This window comes from Aptenodytes forsteri, unplaced genomic scaffold, assembly GCF_000699145.1.
Source record: "Aptenodytes forsteri isolate BGI_AS27 unplaced genomic scaffold, ASM69914v1 Scaffold539, whole genome shotgun sequence".
Lineage (NCBI taxonomy): Eukaryota > Metazoa > Chordata > Aves > Sphenisciformes > Spheniscidae > Aptenodytes > Aptenodytes forsteri.
In genome coordinates this window covers 136,424-157,214 of record NW_008794123.1, presented here as the reverse complement: position 1 = coordinate 157,214, position 20,791 = coordinate 136,424, and the positions used below count along the sequence as shown (strand labels likewise).

At 43.8% G+C, this 20,791-nt stretch overlaps 1 protein-coding gene across 1 annotated transcript in view; it reads left to right on the top strand.

Annotated features, from left to right (window-relative positions):
• TSGA10 (testis specific 10) overlaps positions 1-19,435 on the top strand; it is a 65,421-nt gene extending 45,986 nt beyond the window's left edge. The window contains 2 exon segments of the mRNA XM_019471477.1: positions 18,632-18,707; positions 19,103-19,435. Of these exon segments, the coding sequence (XP_019327022.1) occupies positions 18,632-18,707; positions 19,103-19,435 (409 nt within the window).
• The last annotated feature ends 1,356 nt before the right edge of the window (positions 19,436-20,791 follow it).

The following is a 20,791-nucleotide window of genomic DNA, read 5'->3' as shown; positions in this document are numbered from 1 at the left end:
TTGGCTGTGCCCCCTCCCAGCTTCTTGTGCACCTCCAGCCTTCTCAGTCGGTAGAGCACGGGAAACTGAAAAGTCCTTGGCTAGTGTAAGCATTACCTAGCAACAACTGAAACATCGGTGTGTTATCAACATTGTTCTCATCCTAAATCCAAAACACAGCACTGTACCAGCTACTAGGAAGGAAATTAACTCTATGCCTGCTGAAACCAGGACAGTGGTGCATAGCTGTCCTCCTGTCTGTGGCCTCATGGCTGTAGAACAGGCTCACTAGCTTCTTTTGATAGGTTTGCTGTTATTAATTCTTGCCACAGCTGTGAAAGAAATCAAAATGTGGAGCTGCTGCTGCTGCTTCCACTTTTGCACAGGCATTTGAGAACACAGAGTAGCGTGTACGAATAAAACCATACTTGGGCAAGACAGAACGAGGAACTGCTGCAAGGTCAGAACTGGGGTTGTGACCCTGGATTCACTTGAGTTCAGGCTGTCAAAACTTAGGTCAAAACCAGGCAATTTTTAGTAAGTTTTAGCTAATGTTAATCTGATGATGAAGCCAGATCCAATCCTGATAATTAAAAATAATTAAAAAAACCAACCCAAACCTTGATTCCATGGATGAAGTAGAATTCAACTAAGAGGAGGGAGGCTTCTCTGAGCATCACTCCTTACTTTGTTCCGCCACCAGTGAGGTGGTGCTCTGTCATTAGGCCTTTTCAGGGAAGTTTTTCAACAACTATTCTCGCACTCTTTCAGACTTTCTGCTGCCTTTCCTGTATTTTTAATTAAAAAAACCAACCCAAACCTTGATTCCATGGATGAAGTAGAATTCAACTAAGAGGAGGGAGGCTTCTCTGAGCATCACTCCTTACTTTGTTCCGCCACCAGTGAGGTGGTGCTCTGTCATTAGGCCTTTTCAGGGAAGTTTTTCAACAACTATTCTCGCACTCTTTCAGACTTTCTGCTGCCTTTCCTGTATTTTTTTCCCTTCCTCCCTTCCTCCCTTCCTCCCTCCCTTCCTTCCTTTCCCACGGAAACAATACAAATATTTCAGACTTTCTGCTGCCTTTCCTGTATTTTTTTCCCTTCCTCCCTTCCTCCCTTCCTCCCTCCCTTCCTTCCTTTCCCACGGAAACATCTCTGCCATACAAATATCTGCACCTGTGATAGCAATCTTAAGGGACGTCTCCTTTGGCCCACAACATCAGTTGCTTCTTTGGACTTGCTGTGCATCTATAGATGATGGTTCTGTTGCTCTTGCTATCTTCTTGGATAAAGAAGCTCTGTTGCATTTTATACTTGCTCTGAATTATAGCCATTGCTTCAGTAATGCTTAACTCAATCACAACAATAACTTGGGTTACTAATTTTCCCGTTGTTTTTTAGCCTGAAATTTAACAGTGGAAGATGATAGGAGAAAAAGAGAGACCTTTTTTCCTAGAAGCAAGTTGAAATCATGGGTGCGTAATAATTTAATACTGCATATCTGATATTCCAGGATCCCCAAGTGGGCTTCAACCCTTGAACAGGCAACGTTCAAAGTTTTTATGAGACTGAAGGTTGGTCCATTTCAGAGATATCTGAACCAAGTAAACGGCCTGGCTCCTCTCTGACATTCGCAGTGAGTCTGCAGTATATAGAAGGATAATGCTAGGTGACCTGCTGTTTTGACAAAATTATGCTCTTCCAGCTGGTTACCATGCCTTGTGTAACTCAGCACTGTTAGCACAAGCATATGAGGGTTTATATTTGGACTCTGGTGGAGTGCTTTAAGGAAATGCTATCTGCTCTAGAGTAATGAGGTTGTTTCCATAACCTTTCTCATGGTGAGAGGATTTTTTAGTAAAAGCTGGTCCTGTGAATCTGTTGCCAAATGACTCTGAGCAGAGAGCACTGTAAATTGTTTGTCATGTGTACACAAAAGATTTTTGGTCAGTTTTCTTGAAACTTTGCAGAAATTTTCTCTGCAACTCTTGCAATGAGCCTGATGTAGCAAGTTTCTTGGTCAAAGCAAAATAAATAAATGGGTTTACTGGCAATTAGACTGTAACCTTTAAGTCTAATTCTGTAATTTTTATTCACGTTGCTTCAACTATCTGGTTTACTAACCAGCTCAGCTGCTTTGCAGTCTTATTCTGAATGAAAGCCACAAGATTAGCTCAATCACAACGATAATTTGGGATATAACAGAGGACCATGTGTGCAAATAGGTACATCTCAGTATGAACCTTCCTGTTGGACTTATGGGGACTCTGGATCTGTGGATGGTGGTGGTGGGAGCCTTCAGCAGGGGCTTCCTGCCTCCATCTCCACAAAATGAACTTGCAAATTCTGTTTCCAACCACATCTCTGCTCCTACAGCACTAAATTTTGCCAGCGGTATCTCCACAATATAAAGCCTCATTTCCTATTAGCTTTTCTTATCTGACTAGTTGTTATTTTAATAGCCTCTCTCTCTGAAGCATAAGGCGAAATAAAACTCACCAACGTACAGTTTTTGTTGTAATATTTATAAATGATTACACCATTTTATTTTCTCCATCCACTCTTCAGGATGGACTTGGGCTGGAATTTACGATAGCACTCAGCAACATCCTAACTCTGTTTACTTTGCTATCAAATTTGGACTAAAGCTGAGAGCTCGTATTAGCTCAGCCCGAGAGTTTGCTGTGGTGTCATTGCAGTATTATATTCCACAACAGGTCTGTACAGCCTGTAGTGATCTGGAGACAATATCTGCTTTAATAGGTTAAGGTAAGGAATCAAAAGCCATTTGCTAGTGTAGCTGAGAGAGCTGCTGTGACAGGAACATGCAAGTGGTCTACTTACATGAGAAGATTCTTAATAAAAATGAACTTCAAATTTTAACTAGTCTTTCTGATGTTTCTTATTAAACTCTCAGCCACTTTGTTTAGGAACAGCAGATTGTCAAATACCAGAGGAAACCACTTCAGTTTTTAAATGTTTTAATTAATCGTGTTGGATGTGTAATGTCTGATAACGTGCTATGTGTTAAACCAGAACGCCCTGACAACTTTTGTGCAGACCGTTTGAAAAGAGCGTTATTTACTTCGCTGAGTCAAAGCACAAACTTGAGTGTGTCAGAACCAAGGTTCATTGTGCAGCCGTAACCTGCCTCTTGCATGTGGGGTGGACTTCAGTCACAAGCTATTCATCCTTTTGCCCTCCCACTCAAAGGGCCTAAAAGTTATACCACCTGCCAAAGTTACAAGCAACTGAATATAATGAAGGAAATTAATACAAGTATTGCTGTTATCTCATCTCTAATAAAATATCACTGGCTTACAGTGAAAGCCTGAAGGGAAGTTAATCAAGAAATAAAGACATTGTGTGCCGCATAAATCAATGCTGATTTCATGTAGCTGTAAAAGTGAAGGTGTAAATTGTTTACAGAAAACTGTCAGTTCCAAGACTTTCAGAACCAACTAAAAGAGAGAGAAAATGACTTTTTCCTGGGCTATGTGTTATTGGAGAAATAAAAGGTACTTAAGCCCCATTTTCTTAAAGGCACTGTAGAATTTAAGAATTTATTCCAGAGTAAGAAAGTAGTTTGCTCTGCTGTATGATTATCAAGTCATACAATATTTAGTAACAAGACCCAACTTATTTTAGAACAGACTATAAAAAAAATACCCTGTAGATAGTATAGCATGGAAACAAAAGATACATTTAAAAAGAAGGAGCTTTTCTGCTCCTGTTTTGATGTTCAGATGGCTTTTTGAGTATGTTACGGCTTTATTGCCTGTTTTCTTTCTCTACCCTTTTCTTTTTGATGTCACTGTTTCTTGCCTCTAGTGAAGCCCAGGGGGAACCTGCACCAGGAATGAGCCAGAGAAATTGACCACATGCAGAGGGCTGTCAGACACACAAATGGAATAAACTGAGATTTGTGGCAGGGGCAGAAGAATTAAGAAAAGGAGATTATTGAAAGTAACTAAGTAGCTGTATTTGTAATAATTTTTCATCCTGCTACTTCAGAGGTTGCATACAGCAACAGGGCAGACAGTGCCTATTTCTTTTATTCTGCTTGGCTTCCTTCCTGGCAGCTCGGCACGCAGGTACCCAGCAGCCAGTCCGTGTGGGCTCAGCTCAGTGTCAGCCGCAGTGCCCCCTCTTGCCCCGATGACAACTGGAAGGAAATGGAGAGCGATGGTGGTTCTGTGAGGGTCGTTTGGGGTACAGAGAGGAGCGGGAGCTCAAGGGGTTGCCCTTCGGATCATTAGAGTGATGCAGTAGGCATGCATGGGAGGAGACTGGTATCACTGTGCATTGTGTGGAGATCCCAGTCATTTCATTGCGTATGCAATAGCTCATTCTTTCACTGGACATTGTCCTTTGACAGTAATAGAACTTTTATGATTAGTTGTAAGACACTGAAGATTGTCAAACCTTGCCTAGAGTGGATGCAATTGCATCATCATAAAAGTATTCAGAACATACTCACATACACAAAGAGAAATGGGCTATACTGATACTTCATACCTAAGTGCTGTATACTGATAGCTGCGCAGGCCATTGTTTCTTTCTTTAGCTTGCATGCCCCAACCGACCAGTGTATGTCCTGGGTACTATATTGTATTGTGTATATTATAATGGGTTGGCTGTAATGTGACTGGGTGTGTTTGCATCAGCTTCAGCCTAGGTGGAACAATAGCTGTGAACATGCAGAGATGTGGACCACAGTGCAAGCTAGACAAGCCCTCTGAGGACTGAAGATGTTGATGAACCCATATTGTTCTTTTTCCTTATTGCTGTTGTTATCCGGGGGTGAACACGGCCCCGACCTAAATAGCCTTGCTATATCATGTGAAAGCTGTTTAGCGCTATTGCAAAGGGGAAAAGAAGAAAGCTCCTTTGTTCCCCATCTTACCACTCCTTTCCCCAGGAGATCCTCTCTTGGTTACCATGGATATGCAGACTGGTGGTACAGTCTTCTGTCCTTTAGTCGGTACACCTACTAACATCTGTACCAGTGCAGCTTTCAAGTATAGACCTGGCTTGTGCTGTATCTGGCTAGATCTGGTGCCATTTTACACATTCCTGTGACATATTGTTTTTGGCTGGTTGTTCTACCTTCTTGAGCAGATGCAACATTTCATAACTTGTCACTGAATTTTTATCCTTCCATTCATGATGGTGACAACCAGAAATCCGATTGTCGTTCCTTTATGAACCGCTAACATGAAGTACATAAAGCAGCTTGGGAATTTCAAGAAATCTGTTTCTCAGCACCACTCCCTTGAACGCTGGGTGGTGTATGAAGTATCAGATTACTCGAAGACCTGGAGCAGGCGGGTCAGTGCAATAGAGTTCAGGAGCGAAGGAATTTGCATTGCAAAAGAATTTACACATCTTGTTCTTCAGTTGCACTCGAGTCTAATTGCTCTTGATTTGGCACTCACTGGGTAGTTAGGGAATCTTTCTTTTGGCCTCAATGGGCGTTGGATCAGAGCTGCTGAGACCAAGGACAGTGAACAGCTGGGATAGGTTTATTAGTTTCATAACCGAGGTTGGAAGCTCTGGAAAACTAGGACCAGCTCTGTAGTGTCAGCATTTATCTAAATGTTAAGAGATCTAGACGCTGCAGACCTCGCACTGCTCCCGCTTACTTCACCATGTGATGCAAACCTGAGAGCAGGTAGGCTATTTGGATGTCAGCTGAGCCACCAAAACCACACGAGAAACAGAAAAAGGCAAGTGTATATGCAAATTTAAGCATACGGAGAAGCATTGAACTAGGAGTTCTCAAGCTTTTGTTCACTTAGACTATTTGGGTAAACTGTTGGTCTTTTGTGGCATTCAGATACAAAATGAATATTTTTTCACAAACAATGTTTTTTTCTGTCTTTAAAATACCTTTAAGAGAGAGCAACAGTAATAATGAGAGGATTAGAAAATGTGTTTGTTGAGAGTGTTGCTGTGGCTATGATTTGTCCAGAGCCGTGCGAGATCTTCTCAAGTATGAATAGCACCAAGCTTTTTGCGGCTCGTATTATTTAATTGTATTCTTGTAGCGTTCAAAGGACTCAGCCAGCACAAGGAGCTATTGTGCTTGGAACTGTGCAAACACTCAAGAGACGGAATCGTCTCTAAAAAAATCAGAGTTTAAAGTAACAAGATGGGTAAAACATGCACATTCAGGCAACTCAGTAATATCTTGCTGTTAGGCATTTAGGTGGGGTCATAGCAAGACTTTTTGACACCTTTCCCTTCCTCCTCCCTCTGTGCTGCCTCTGTCCTCTTCCTCACACCCTTCCCAGCCCGCTGCTGTTGCAGTTTTGCAGGCCCCTGTCCTGGCCTTTCCCTCTCCCCTGGAGTGCTGCCCAGGCTGGGTACCCTGCAGGGCACGGGCATGGTAGCCATATGCACGTCAGTTATTTCACAAGAGTCCCTGTACATTGTCACTGAAAAGAGCAAGACAGTTGCCAAAGACTCTGGAAAACGATTCAGAGGATCTAAGTCAAGTTTTTTCCACACAGCATTTGTTTCTTTTGGAAGTGCTCATGCAACTCTCTGCCATTAGCTGCTGCACAACATGATATCTCCTCTTTGTACGAGGCCACACAATGCCAGCTGCTGGGGCTGCAAATCCTGCTTCCAGGCGATAGCCATGACACAGACCACTTTCCATCATCGAGACAACATGGTTCAGTTCCTCTTGGTACTTGTCTTTCACTCTGGCTTTGTGCTTTGTTCCCTCTTACAACTTTGCTCCTCCGGTAATGGCTCTCAAAGGTACAAGAAGGAGAAAATTCCTGTTGGTGGAGCGAGGCCTTACCCAGACCTGCCGGTCTGCCTGCCATACTATTTTGGATGCCAAGTTGACAGCAAGAATGAATCAATGCCATGAGATTGAAAAGCAAGTGTATCGTTTAGCTGTTTGGACCAGCAGATGGCAAATTCAGAGGAAAAAAATCAATCTAAGAGCCAATCCAGGGAATAGACATTAAATAAAGCCATCTGGCAAATGTATGAGGGGAAAGAAGATGGGACCAAGTTCTGCTTTAAATATCTGCTCACGACCAAGAGGAAGTTGCTGGGAACTCATGCCATGGGAGAGCAGACTTTGACCCTGTAAGAAGTTCTGTGGAACGTCAAAACCTTTGGCAGCATTGAGGGCTTACAAGAAAGACCCTGAACTGCCAAGCAGAGAGAGTCTAAGCAGCAGCATCATTTCTGCCCGTGTGAGATCCCGATGATATTCCACGTAGAATAGTGAATACAGGACTTCTTGATCCCCCACGATAGGATTGAGAAGGCCACATCTAGGAACCTGGTTTGTAGAAAAGGACTAAAAAGAAGAGGAGAGAGTAAGCAAAGAGGGTGATCTAATATATCCTAAATTCTGAAAGGCATTGGTAAATCAGTTTTTATCCAGTGCCATGGCAGTTTGTTACTTTGCCCTACTACTTTTATTCCTGGAAAAGAGAGATGTATGTGGTTTTGCACTCAGGCTTTTAAGTAAAGTTTCAAAAGAGAAGCGCAATTCATTGAAAAGGGAACTGGTATCTTACGTAAGTGCCCAGCCTTTCTTTTGGAAACTTGCTCTCAGGGAATGTGATTTCAGAGCCCAGAAGTCTAGCAGATGTTATTACTATTTCTGTTTTACAGGACAGTGCTTTGTTTTTTTATACTCTGAGAAATGCACACAGCTGCTAGCCTGTCTTTTACATTATAAGAACAAGTCGATTCTGTATCTTATTCTTAACTTATACATGTGCTTTTTTTTTTCCTGGTAAAATGGGGGGACTGTGGCACATCTTGAAAATTCAGGTTCTCTAGTAACCGATGGTTTTGTTGGCAGAGTGTGTCATCTTCTTATTCCCATAAAGAGCAACGGTGGATCATTTTACAATGAATTTTGGTCTTGATGTCCAGGCCTGTGGCATTAAACAGACAAATAATCCCACCACTCAGACTTAACTGCAATAAAAGGAAAAAATTCAGTATTGTAACGTCATTTTTTAATGCCTCTGTTCATAGTAAGGTTCACGTTGTAGTAGCTATATTTTGTGCATTAACTGTCAGTTTCAGACACTTATGTGGAAAATGGTTGCCTACTCTCACTGAACAAATTTTTCGAGTATCTACTTCCTTTCCATCTCATCTGTGTTGTTACTGATTAGTTATTGTATCTGAGAAAGTTGTCTTTAGTTTCCCTCAGCATCTAATAGCCAGACTAACAAAAAGGCAGTATTTCTGTCCCTCTGCTCAGATGAATAATTCATTGCCCTGCACTTCTTGTGTAAAGTAAATTTGAACTGTTTCTTTTGTAAAGATTATTTACAAGAGAGTCGTGGACATGCAGAAATTCATTTGCTGCCTCCAGGCATGTCATCATCTTTTTACTGAGAGGGCAGTAACAGTTTATTTCTGTTAAATTTTGGTTAAAGGATTTGCTATATCTAGCGTTAGAAGGATGGTATCCTTTAATTGGGGAAGTCGGAGTTTGGCAGGTTTTCAGTGCTGTTCTGCTGCTATTCTCCCCAGCTCAGACGAACAATGGGCTGGAGGGATGCTGGCAGCGTTGCTTGGTTACAATTCATCAGCGTGAATCAATGCTTCACGCAGCTCCTTCTGCGTCTGAACAACCGGGAGACTTCTCGGTACTGTATTACTGATGTATGCGGGGATGTGACCGGATTACGTACTATCTCAATTACTGTACAACTATACCTTTGCAGAGAGATTTGGACAGCAGCGTTTGACTTTCAGTGGTTGAAGTCAGGCAATTTCAAACAGTCTGTTTTACATGGCTTTACAAATACATAGCTGAGTAAAGCAAATTTTTAACAATGTATTTTGTTGCAAGGTGTGTTTGACGAGTTTGGTACTTTAGCATCCTTCTGTCTTCATCAGGAAGATTAAATCCTTCATTAAGTATCTTCCCCTGGAATAGACACATGCCTTGCTGAAACCTGCCCACAGGCAAACTGAAGCATGTAAGAGGAACTGCCACCTTCCTCATACTCAGTGCATTTGGCCAGATCTTAAGCTGGCATAAAATGAAGCTGGTGGAGTTATGCCAGTTTAGACAATAGGAAGATGTGACAGGTTATGTTTAACACTATGGAATGGCTTTTCTGTACCCCACCCAGATCCATTTTACTACTCGCCCATTCTTGCTGTTCAAGACGTGACCAGAGGAAATGTTAAGAGGGAGGAAGGGTGCCCAGTTTGGGCTCTCCCTTGAATCAGCATTTCCAGCAGCATTGTTCCCATCTACATCCTTTTCCTCACTCTTATATAAAACTGCTTTATTGTTTTGTGGTTCTCACTGTTTTATTGCCTGTTATCGCTCTGCTCCATGTACCACTCACCCCCCCCTCTTCTGCCAAGTAGAAGTTTAAAACTTCCCGTGAGTCTTCACAGCATTTCGGTTATGCTTGAAAACACCTAAAAAAAACCAGTGGCTGTACAATAATTGGCAACGTTGCCAAGAGTGTCAATGACAAATCACTGACTGAGCTATTTGCTCATCTGTGGCCAGGAGACCACTGGATTCTGGCACCTACCGGAAGCACTGTCTTCATCACCACGTATCTCCTGTGGCTCTCTACCCACATGACAGTCCTGGTAAATGTCCTTCAGTCTGTCTACAGAAAAATCCAGAAGTATTTTTCTCATCTTCCTCCTCTCTGTCACATCTGAAATTCTTGTCCCTGAAAGGCTTTCCCTTTCCCTCTCTCTTTCAGGCTCAGCAATTCTCCATTTCTTCTCAAATCTTCCATACTCGTGTCTTTAAATTTCTCTTTGCCTCTATTAAGGGCCTCATTATTGAAAGCTTGTATTTGCCATACCTTTCCTTTTGCCAACTCCATTTCTTCTCAAATCTTCCATACTCGTGTCTTTAAATTTCTCTTTGCCTCATTATTGAAAGCTTGTGTTCGCCATACCTTTCTTTTTGCCAAGCTTCCTCTGTTTCCTCTGTTTCCTGCTATTTAGTGTCAGCTTGCTGTGCTACTGAACATTAAGGCCATTTGGAAGAATTTGCAGGAAAAAAATGCACTGAAGTGACATCCGCTCCATTTGGTTTACAAAAGAAGAATCTATAGTAAAAAATGAATCTAGCGCTGTCTAAAATACAAATATTTCTATGAGTAGGTTCTCTGCATCATTCTGCCTTCTGGTGATGGTATCTTTAGGATAGCTTTTCGTAAAGAAAATTGTTTCAGAATACCTGCACTACTTAAAATACAGTTGCACTGCACAGAGCTATGATTTCTGACTTGCACTCAGTATTCTGTTACATGATCAGCTTTTCTTTAGCAGCAGGTGAGTATATATTTAACATCTTAAATTTTCAGTTTGTTTCCTCCGAATGTCACTTGGTTACCTATAAAGATTTTTTTATTGTGACTCTCTTTAAAACCTGGATTAATTCAGCTTTGCTGCTCCCCGGGTCATGACATCCGTAACTATTTTGTTTGGAAATTTGAGTGCTTTTGGGATAGGACTTAACACTGAGCTGTTCCTATTTCTGCAAAAAGATGAGAGAAGGGAAATGAACAAAAGAACTATAATTCTCCTATCAACGTGATGGGCTTTGGCTGTTGTTCAGACAGGTACTTGAAGCACCGTAATACTCATCTGCTTTTCGGTAGTTATAATTGCTGCAGGGATAGACTGATTCCCTGGGTAAATACAGACATTTATGGGGGAGGGAGAGATTTCAAGCATAACTAAGAGACCATTGCCTGACCCTGAGCCTGTGTTGAACACAGCTTAATTGGGCCACTGAACCTGGCTGTATGTAATAACGGAAGGAGAGCCTTTTTGGGGATACACTACACACATCAGCAGTAAACGTTAGGTGTGCCATTGCACAGCTGAGATGGTCTGGAGTTTCTGCAAAGACGCTTGTGTGCATTCCCCTCCCATTAAAACACTGCTTTGCTTTTAACAGATAAAAAACTATCGTAAGTTGTGGAGTGATTCCCTTTTAAAGTCATAGCTGGACTTCTCCAGATGTGACAGGCCAGCCTTCCTGTGCCCGAGACCCCTCCTTGAAAGAGCCTCTGCCCATGCGGTGGCTGGGTGGTAGGTATACCCGCTGCAAACCTCTCGTGCAGAGAGTGTGCCCTACAAAGATGATACTGGAGCTACTGTTCTGGCTGGGCCACGGGTCCTCGCAGATATGCCTGTCTGGGACTGGCAGCGACAGCCCGAGCAAGGAGGGAGCTGCTCACGTGTGAGAATGTGCCCAGATGCCATGGGGGAACGTCAGGCTGGAATGAAAGGACTTGTTTCTGCACTGACACCCCTCGTCCCTCCCAGCCTCACCGGCCCCTCCGGCCTGCGGGGGCCGTGCTGCGCGCTGTGTGCGCTGTGTGCGCAGCATCGCTTCTTGACATTGTCGCCAAGAGGACGGACGTTCCTCGGAGCCAGTAGAAAGCAAACAGGCATTTTTTCAGATAATCTGGTCTGTGTGAGACATTTATATTATGCTGCATCCGAGGAGTCATTTCCTTTCACAATACAGGATAACTAGGGTCACTTATACCCCATGCAAGGGACCCAGAGGCACTTCAGCTCTTCAGGTCTAATTCAGCTCTTATTTTTCATCTTTTAGAAAATGCATAATGAAACTTTCTAGTTTCATTGGCATAAAGAACAGAAAATTCACCCTCTATTTTTGTACGTGTCCTTCCCGTTTTCACAACAGGTGCCTTTTTGGTGTAAAAATAGCTCAGCTGCTGTCCCTTTGTCCTGGGTGGTGCTACGTGGTGGCCTTTGCAAAGCCAGGAGTAACTTTTCGGCATGTCTCTGCCTTTCCAGGAAGGACCCAGCTAAGCTTCCTGAGCAACATCAGCCTCCGCTAAGAATTCAGGTCAGGATCTCCCTGCTTGTTTCCTAGCAACTTGGGCATACTGGTGCTTTCTCCTCTGACCGACTCTTTCGGCGTTAGATACAGGGATCACTTGGTGAAGGGATCCAGGCAGTGCTAATAACTCATGCTTCGGGAAGGCAGAGCATAGCCCGGTGCTGGGTAACTGATGAGGCGTAGGGTGCGCTGTCCAAGTCGAACCGAATCGAGACTTTACAGAATCCTCCGTGCAAACTTGAAAGTGCCCCTGCTGGTTTTGCTACCACTTAAATGTCTGGCGAGGTGACAGATCCCTTTTGAAACACCAGTAGCCTTTTGTGTTACGTTGAATCTGGCAAACAGGAACGTACGCAGGTAAGCAGCTGAAGAAAGTTTACGTCTGAGGTGCTTTAAAGGTTGTTTTCCTACAGGTTTCTTGGTTACACAGATGCACAACATTCAGTTGTGGGAGTATTGACCTGCCTTTGTACTTATTAAAGTTTCATCGGATGGTAAGTAAAAAAGTTAAGTGGAAAGATGAACTGTCTTCCCTAGTTCCTTGTGGTGTCTCTTTATAAAATGCTGAAAACAACCTTTAAACTTCTCTAGTTCATTTATTGTAGAATTGGCTAATGAAAAATCCTTAAGTGATCAAGAGTTATCGGTTGCCACACTCTCGCTGCAACTGGCTCTTTGTAGCACATTTACAAAATGGAAAGCAGCAAGTTCCTCTAACTATGTATTGTTTGCAGAGGCCAGCAATCATTGCCTCTGGTTGGTAACACAATGGGATTTGTTACTGCTTTTTGTTTTCCTTTGATAGATTACAAGTAGAAACCCTCTGACAAATGTAAAAGTTAAAGCGATGTGCTGTTCTAAAAAAAAAATTTAGGAAAAAAAATAATTGTCTTCCTTGTGCTGTAGCCTCTCTTCTCTACTCACAGATAGCAGAGATGGTAGGATTTAAACCAGAGTATATTCATATCTAGTGCCGGTACAGGGCTGGCGTGATAGTTTTCTGAAGGACCACTCCTCACAGAAAATACAGTTTTCATATATCGAAAAATGTGGAAATGAATGTCTCCAGGTGCATACAAGCTATTTAACTTGCCTTTTTCAGAAGTCTATAAACAGTACGTTCCAGCTCTTCAGCGATAGGATTTGGCACAGCTCCAATAAACTTCAGCAGAGGCCCGCCAAGTGACATCAGCCAAAGATCTGGCTGCACATCTCTAGGACAGGTACACTGCAAGCATGTTCATAGGTTTTTTGCACAGGAGGCTGTAGTGGTGGATTCTGAATAGGGACATAAAAGACCGGATTCTTTTTAAGCCATATATTTTAATTTTCTCTAATATGAAGCTGTTTAATTTGAGTGCTGACTCTAAGGCATTCAGGAGCTGATTTCTTTAGAGAGACTGGGTAAGTGCAGTTTCAATTGATATTTTCCACACTTAGTATTCAGAAAAACTATTCCCAGAGTCTCACATTGCATACCTGATACAGCGGCCGCTTTTCAAAGTATGCATGTCTAATTTGCTATCCCAAGCTTTTTATCTCTATCATACATATGGGAGAGCTCATACATCCATTCCTAGGACCCACAGTGTATATGTCCACTTAAGAAGAGAGAAAGAATCTATACTGGGGCAGGATCTTTGTGCAGTTCAGGGTGTTACTTATTACAAAAGCCTCTCCCAAGTGTGTAACTTCACACTACTGTGTGTTTAGGGATGTAGGACAGAGAGAGAAATATCTGTTTGAGGAGGTGCTTCACATTTCATTTAATTGTTCTGGTCTCGAGGTCAACAACTTTTAGGAGACAGTTAAGAGCAGAAACCTCTTTAGTCACTTTGATCTAGCTGATTTAGTAAAGCAGCATCCTCAGAGGGTAGCGTGGGACCCGAGAGATTAAGTCGTCCAGCACTCCCTGATCTTTCTTCCGTTCACAAAGTCTTATAGCATCCTCTTAGTAATGCTCTTTTGCCAGAGCTGGCAGCTCTGCTAGACATCTCATTCCCTGCCCATTGCCATGACTCACAAATATTTTTCAAATGTCTGAAAAAAAAGTTAAAAGGAAAAGGAGGTCCCTAAGCAAAGAGGGTCAGATTTTCCTCAAGCTTGAGCCAGTACATTTGCCAACTACATGTAAAAGGCTAAATATTTTCCCTTTACACCTACACCAGAGACACTCTGCAGATACGCAGATGGCTGGGCCCTTGCGAGTCCAGCCAAGGAAGCGTACGACGGTGCTTCAGGGTTTGAAAAGAAGCTGGAATGGGTCCTGTAGTCTGGTATTGGCAGCCAGCATCAGCGATCTGGATGGCTGGATGTAGGAAAGAGCCAAATCTGTGGAGGTTATTGGAACATAGGGCTTGCACAGAATGGCATTTCTTGCTAGCAAATGGCTCAGACATGCCCTTGGACTCTACAGTAGAGAGCGGGCTAGAGCTGGAAGGTGAATGCTGTCCTCTCTGCCTGTCTGCCAACCCGTGCAAGTCTAGCTGGGAGCTGGGAAGCTTAAATCCAAGAGTGACCTTTGTGTCATCTAGCTATAGAGGCCACCTAGGATCCAGTGTCCAATTCTGGGCATCTAGCTGCCAGAAGAGGTGAGCTCGCAGTGGGATGGGCGCAGAGAAGGGTTAGTAAGATGGCCAGGAGAATGGAGAGCTTTTCCCTGGGAGGAAATTAAGGTGCCATGGTTTGTTTGACTTTGCAGATGAAGGATGAAAGGGGAGATGGCCGTCTTCTCTAAATACCCCTGGCAGGAGAGAAAAGCTGCCTCAAGGAAAGGATCACATTGGCACAAAAATAAACGGGTATAGACTGGCCATTTAGTCTGGGAATTTCTAACCATCAGAGTTACAAAGTTCTGGAATAGCATTTCAGTCAAAGGGATGGGGAAAATTGAATAGTTTTCAAAATAATACTTTAATCAGCCCGTGAAAGGATTATATGGAGTGTTGTTTGCCAACAACAACAGGGGACTGAATGCTCAGGAAGTCCCCTCTGGTAGTATGTTCCCAAGTTTTATCCTGACACACCTATGTGAAGCTCAAAGATTTAGGTGTACCAAAATATGCTGTTCCTCAGGAGACTGTACTGTATGAGAAAACTGAAAAAGGCCCAGCAATGCATGGAGCCCCTGCACTGGGAGGGGGCTGATAGGTAGGATGCATCTGATAGTGACAGGACTTGCAAAAACACAGAGCTGAAGAGCCTTTGTGGGCAAAATGATTCATCACTAAGCTATGTAAGACGCTGGATGGGTGCTGAGCATCTCTTCTGTTACTTTGGACCTGCCTAAGGGATCAGAAAAAGCCAAGAAGTGCTAGGACCCTTCAAAGGTGCCATGACACTGGTCATTTTTGGACATGAGTTTTGATTTGTTGCTGTAACTGTTTCTGTACACACAGATTTTTCGCTTGCCTCCCTGGAAAAGCAAGTGAAACACAGCAGTTTGAGGTGGGGAGTTCCCTCCCCAGGAGTGGTGGGATGGCCCTGGAGGGCTGTGCCATGCCTGAGAGACAGGTTGCCCTGGAATGAAACCACTTCAGTGGTTTTATTCCGCACCGCCTGACTTGGTCGGGATCATGGCAGACCCACAGGAGGCGGGAGGGAAGCCCACCACAAGCAGCTTTTTCTTGCACAGCTTTGCTTTCTGAGCTTTGATTAGGAATGCTGCTCTGCCACCCTCTCTCCCAATGGTGTCCCTTTTGCTCCCCATGGGGAGGTTGTGTGCCTCTCTGCTCCTCTTCCTACGTCTGGAAGAGCATACTCTTAAGTTAGATTTTTCTAGCATCTGAATGCCACTGCCATTTAATTTATGAATGCCGCAGTAGATTTTGTTGTGCTTATTTAGATCAGGCAGAGTTCAAGTATTGTACAGTCACGTGTAAAGGTGATGGCAGATGAGAGCTCTTTATGTCATGCTGGATTTCTGCAGCTCACTTACACTATATCTGCCAAATTGCAGGCAGGAAATTTTTGAATTAATGACAAATATTTCCCAACAGTAGTTAGTTAAGTGCCTGCACATGTTAAATTAACCGTAATAATCTTGTCATAGTCATAAATTAATAACCTGCATCTCATCGGGCTTTGAGTATTGAAGTAAAACATTCGTGGTGTATTCAAAGAAGTGAGCCTGGGGACAAATGGGATAAGTCCCCAAATGGGTCCTTTCTGCCCCTTTTAAACATCATTTTCAGGTTCCCGTGTAGCCTTTGGGGCTTACTTGGCACAGGGGGTAGGACCCAGGGGGTCCCAGGGGATGGGAATGCAGAGCACCTAACCACGAACAGCTAGGTAAGCCTGGCTTCCCTCTGTCCTCCACAGAGAGGCGTCTCCTTGGAGTAGGGTGATTTAGACCTATTAATATTTGAAGTGTCTTTTTTTCTTCATTGCCTAGAGGGAGATACAGCCGGGAACAAATGTGCACGTGAGAGCTTTCTGCCAAAGGGATCTTAAAACAGCGAGAGGTTTCACAAGGAATGTGCTCCTCAGGTCAGAGGAGGACAGGGAGAATTTCTGCCCCAGTGGTGGAAGTGAGAAGAGACTGAGGGCAAGTGGTGATGAGGGAAAGGGGAACATTTCTCCCAGTGTATTCTCCACCAGTGGTCCATGGGACCCCTTCCAAGGGAGATCCAGGGAGCGGGATCCAGTTCCCTTTGCCTCCTGCTTTCCACTACGCCACGGGGTGCCATGGGGAGCTGGGCCCTGGACCAGAGAGGGCACTTCAGTCTGTGCCATTGGCTCCAGCAGAGCTGGACCAAGGGACAGGCCTGGAGCTGAGCACCGCTTCTGTATGACAGACTCACTCTGGTCCCTACTCTGAGAGATGCCTCTTGGAGGACATCGGGAAAAGCATTTAATTCCTCCATACTTTCGTACTCATCTGTAAAATGCTGGTGCCAACAATTCTTTTCCCTCTTTGGAGAAGGATGGAGAGCCTTTTCAAGTTGTAGGCTGGTTATCATCCCAACATTGTATATGTATGGACTGGTTCAGCATAAATTTATCATGGTAGGCTTTGTAGTGGTATGAGTAGAAACAACTGTACCTTTTTGTAGTACAGTTTCTTGAAACACTATGATGTTCTCCAGAAAGTCCCATGTGACTTGAGGTCAGGGACAGGTGTGAATCTCAGGTCTTTCAGAGAGCCGCAAGAGCTGGCAGCTGCCTCTTCCACTCTCTTTTCTTCTCTCCATCTCCAAGTAAAGCGGCAGCATCATGGTAACGTCAGCGTCGTTCTCTAAACAGTGGCTGGCTTCCACCAGGCCAGTAATGCTCCCCTGCTGCAGTATGCATCCCCCCCATGTGCTCTCTGCAGGACTTTGCTTCTCAGTCCCTCCCTTCTCCTCCTGACTCCGTCGTACCCTGAACTGTCCGTATCCTCTAACAGCCAGCCTAGAGGCTCATCAGGGCTGTGCCCGGGCTACAGGTGTACTGGCTGCTCAGCTGGCTAGCAAGAGGAACAAGCAACTGCTTTCTTCCTGCTGTCGGCTTTCCTGCAGTGGGGACTCTGCACAATCACCAGTTTTCATAAAACTGGTAGGAGCTTCATAGCTTTGAGATGCGTCTCTCCATTGAACTCAGCTGAAAAGGACCAATGGCTTCAAAAGCGGTGGGGAAACGGGAAAATGGAGCAGGATAGACAGTGCAGTCACGTAAGTGGTGTTTCCTTAGGAAATTAAACTTTAAGGAGGAGTAGCATCGTATAGTGATGTTTATCACCTGGCCTCCCGCACCGGTTTAAGATGAAAGCACTGTCAGGGCTGGATCCATCTGTTTTGCAGATGAGAGAGGATGCACGATCGGTATGACCCTGTGACTGGTAGCATATTCTTCTGCTGCTCTGGATAGATAAGGAGCAGGAGCCCTCCCAGTGACTATATGTCCCTTACTGTTGTTATAAACGCTGTCAGGGAAGGTTTAAACTCTTCAGTGCTGTCCTTTCTTGTACTTTCTCTGGTCCCCCTCCTCATTTTGTTCTGAACGTAACATTTTTGCATATAATCTTCTGAATATATGAGCACACATGCTCACTGTTACTTCTCCTGGACAAATTGGCACATGCAAATGCTTTCTACTTCCCAGTCCAAGGGAATGAGTGGGCCTGTGCAGGAGGTGTAGGGCGTGCTAGAGACTTGGCTCTGGACTTCTGACAAGGCAGCAGTAAAAACTATTAAGCTGCATTCAGGGTATCGACTTCCAAAAGTCTGCAAGTCTGAAGTGGCAACGGGAGGTGAAACGTGCAAAGTGACTTGCCAGAAGTTATTTTCACTGAGGTTATTGCTGCAGGGAAGGAGCAAAGGGGAAAACCAAGAATCTGAGCAAGTGGCAGTTATTTTCATTTGCTCATATCCTTCTTTTGGAGCACAGAGTGTGGTTTGGAGCACAGACCTGCAAGTATACAGGGAGAGAAGAGCTACAGGAAAATATCTCCTCTCTTTCAAACGCAAAATAACAAATATGTCCTGAATGGATATTAAGAATGAAAACTTTGCGCAGGTTATCCATGAATGTGAAACATGCGCTGCTATCAAGCAAGCCAAGCGGTTAAAGCCTCTTTGGTATGGAGGACGATGGCTAAAATATAGGTGCCCCTGATGACACCTTTCATGAGCAGCTCCTGGAAATCAACCTGCTTATGTTCTGGCTAGTCTCAGCTGGTAGGCTGGTGTATCTCTGCCTGGAAGGGCTCAGGCTTTTCTTAGAATATTTAATTAATTCTCTGTCATGAGGGAGTAAATGACAAAAAATGAGGGCTCTTACATTTGTGAAATGCTGATTGTGTTTTTCTTATAGATTGTGGAGGAAGGTTCCGAGCAAAGATGAAAGGACTCAGCAATGTCGTTTATTGTGGCGTGGTCAGCCTGTTCACGTAAGAAATTATTTGGGTTAGGAAGACTGTCCAACTTAACTGGGCTCCTACCTGAAACCCCTGCGGTAGTCATGTGTTGCTGTGACCTTGCATTAAAAATCTCGTGCTCTTTTTTCTGGAAGTGATCTGAGTGTTACTCAGATGGAGGAAAGAGAAAGGAGCCCATGGCTCATCTCTCTCCCATCTGGGTTCAAGAAAATGATTATCAATTGAAAGCCGAGAGGGACTAAATTAGGAAGGGTCAAAAGAGGCTAAATAAGGTCCTTCCCAATTAAAAGCCTGCCACATGTACCGCTTCAGAGCGAGCCTCGTACAACAGTTAGACAAGAGTCCGTTCAGCTTTGCATTTGGCCTGTGGGGTTTAACGCAACAGGAATGTGGAATGTGTTTACAAGGTAGCAGTTATTGCTGAAATATGTGAGCGCTGTTGCCTGGGGAAATTTCAGAGGATTGAGATTGCGCTGACAGTGGCTGTACCTCTTGGACGATTCATGTGGATGTTGAGGAAGAAACTGGCCTCTGAGTCTGCAGCCAGAGCCCTGCAGAGGGAATGCAGAGGAAGATGCTCCCCTTCTCCACCGCCTCCCGCTGCCCTCCCGCAGCTCCAGACGGCTCTCATTCTGTCCTCGCCGCTCCTTCATGCTAGGATGACCCAGGAGGGCGAACCGGTCCTCGGGCTGGAGACATGGCTTCTTGTTATCCCTGCATCCGAGGTGACTCCAGGTTAGCGCATGACTGCAGCCGGTTCGGCAGAACGGTGTGGGTTGAAACAAGGCAAAGCCAAGGGAGTGCTGAGGACTGAGGGCCCCTGATGGCACCTTTCATGAGCAGCTCCTGGAAATCAACCTGCTTGTGTTCTGGCTAGTCTCAGCTGGTAGGCTGGTGTATCTCTGCCTGGAAGGGCTCAGGCTTTTCTTAGAATATTTAATTAATTCTCTTTGCATTCCCTACCACCTTTCTTTTTTCTCTTCTTTCAGTATTCAGTTTTAAAACTATTCTGCACATGGTGCATAGATGATCACAATGATTACTTCATCTCTCCAGCATAGGAATTCCCAAGGAAGCCAGTAAAGCCCAGCTTAATCTCTTCATTTCATGCACTTTCCTCATTACTTGTGTTTGGCCAAACCGGACAGTATTTTTCATCACATTAATGGCAAAATATTTGGAAGTAGGCCTGAGATACGGCTATATTCTGTGTTCAGATGAGCATGACATTTGAAAAGATTTGTCATTAGCTTTTAAAGAAACTTAATAAAACAGTTGAAATGACACTGTTGAGTATACCACACATTATGCAGCTGAGAGTAAATACTCCATGCAGTATAGGTGGGCTCAGAAAGGATGAAAATTGGGCCACATTCAGCTCTGATGTTAGCAATTGCCTTCATTGTCTGGTTAACTTGGCCCACTGAGTTTTCTTCAGAATAGCAGATAAAGCTGAATAAGGATCTCATTCTGGGTAGTGCTAAACACTTTCTGCATCTTAAACTCCCATTAACCTCTCTCTGCACTGTACAAGAACACGCTTACATTAGGCTAATTGATGGGGCAGCAGGTGTAAGTGCGCCGTTCCTCAGGGCTTGCTGTGGTTCCAGGTGAGTCTTATTCTTTCTTTGCCACAAAGTAAGTGTGTGTGTGTGCATAGGTATATAGACAATTTATTGTATTCATGGTTCCAAAAAGCAAGGAAGGATCAATGAAAGCCCTGTTATGTTTCCTTGAATTTAAAGGCATTGAGACCTTATAACAACATTGATATTTCTACTCGTTCTGAATACCAAAAGACCTGGTATAAGTATTTTTGTGAAATAACTTCAGGAATGTTCCCAGTGCTGAATTCAAGAATAATTGCAATTGCGACATGTAGAATCAAATGTAATTTTCTTCTAACTAAAGCAAGACATTTTACTTTCTTTTCTATTGCTTTTCAAGGAGAGGCACAGTGAATTTTTAATATTTTCCTGACCCTTGACTCTGAGTGACGTTAGCCTGCTATTGTACAAGAAAGATTAGCTTCTTCAGAACATTATTAGCCAAAGTACTCTACGTGAACACTTGATATTATTTAAGTTCAAAATACA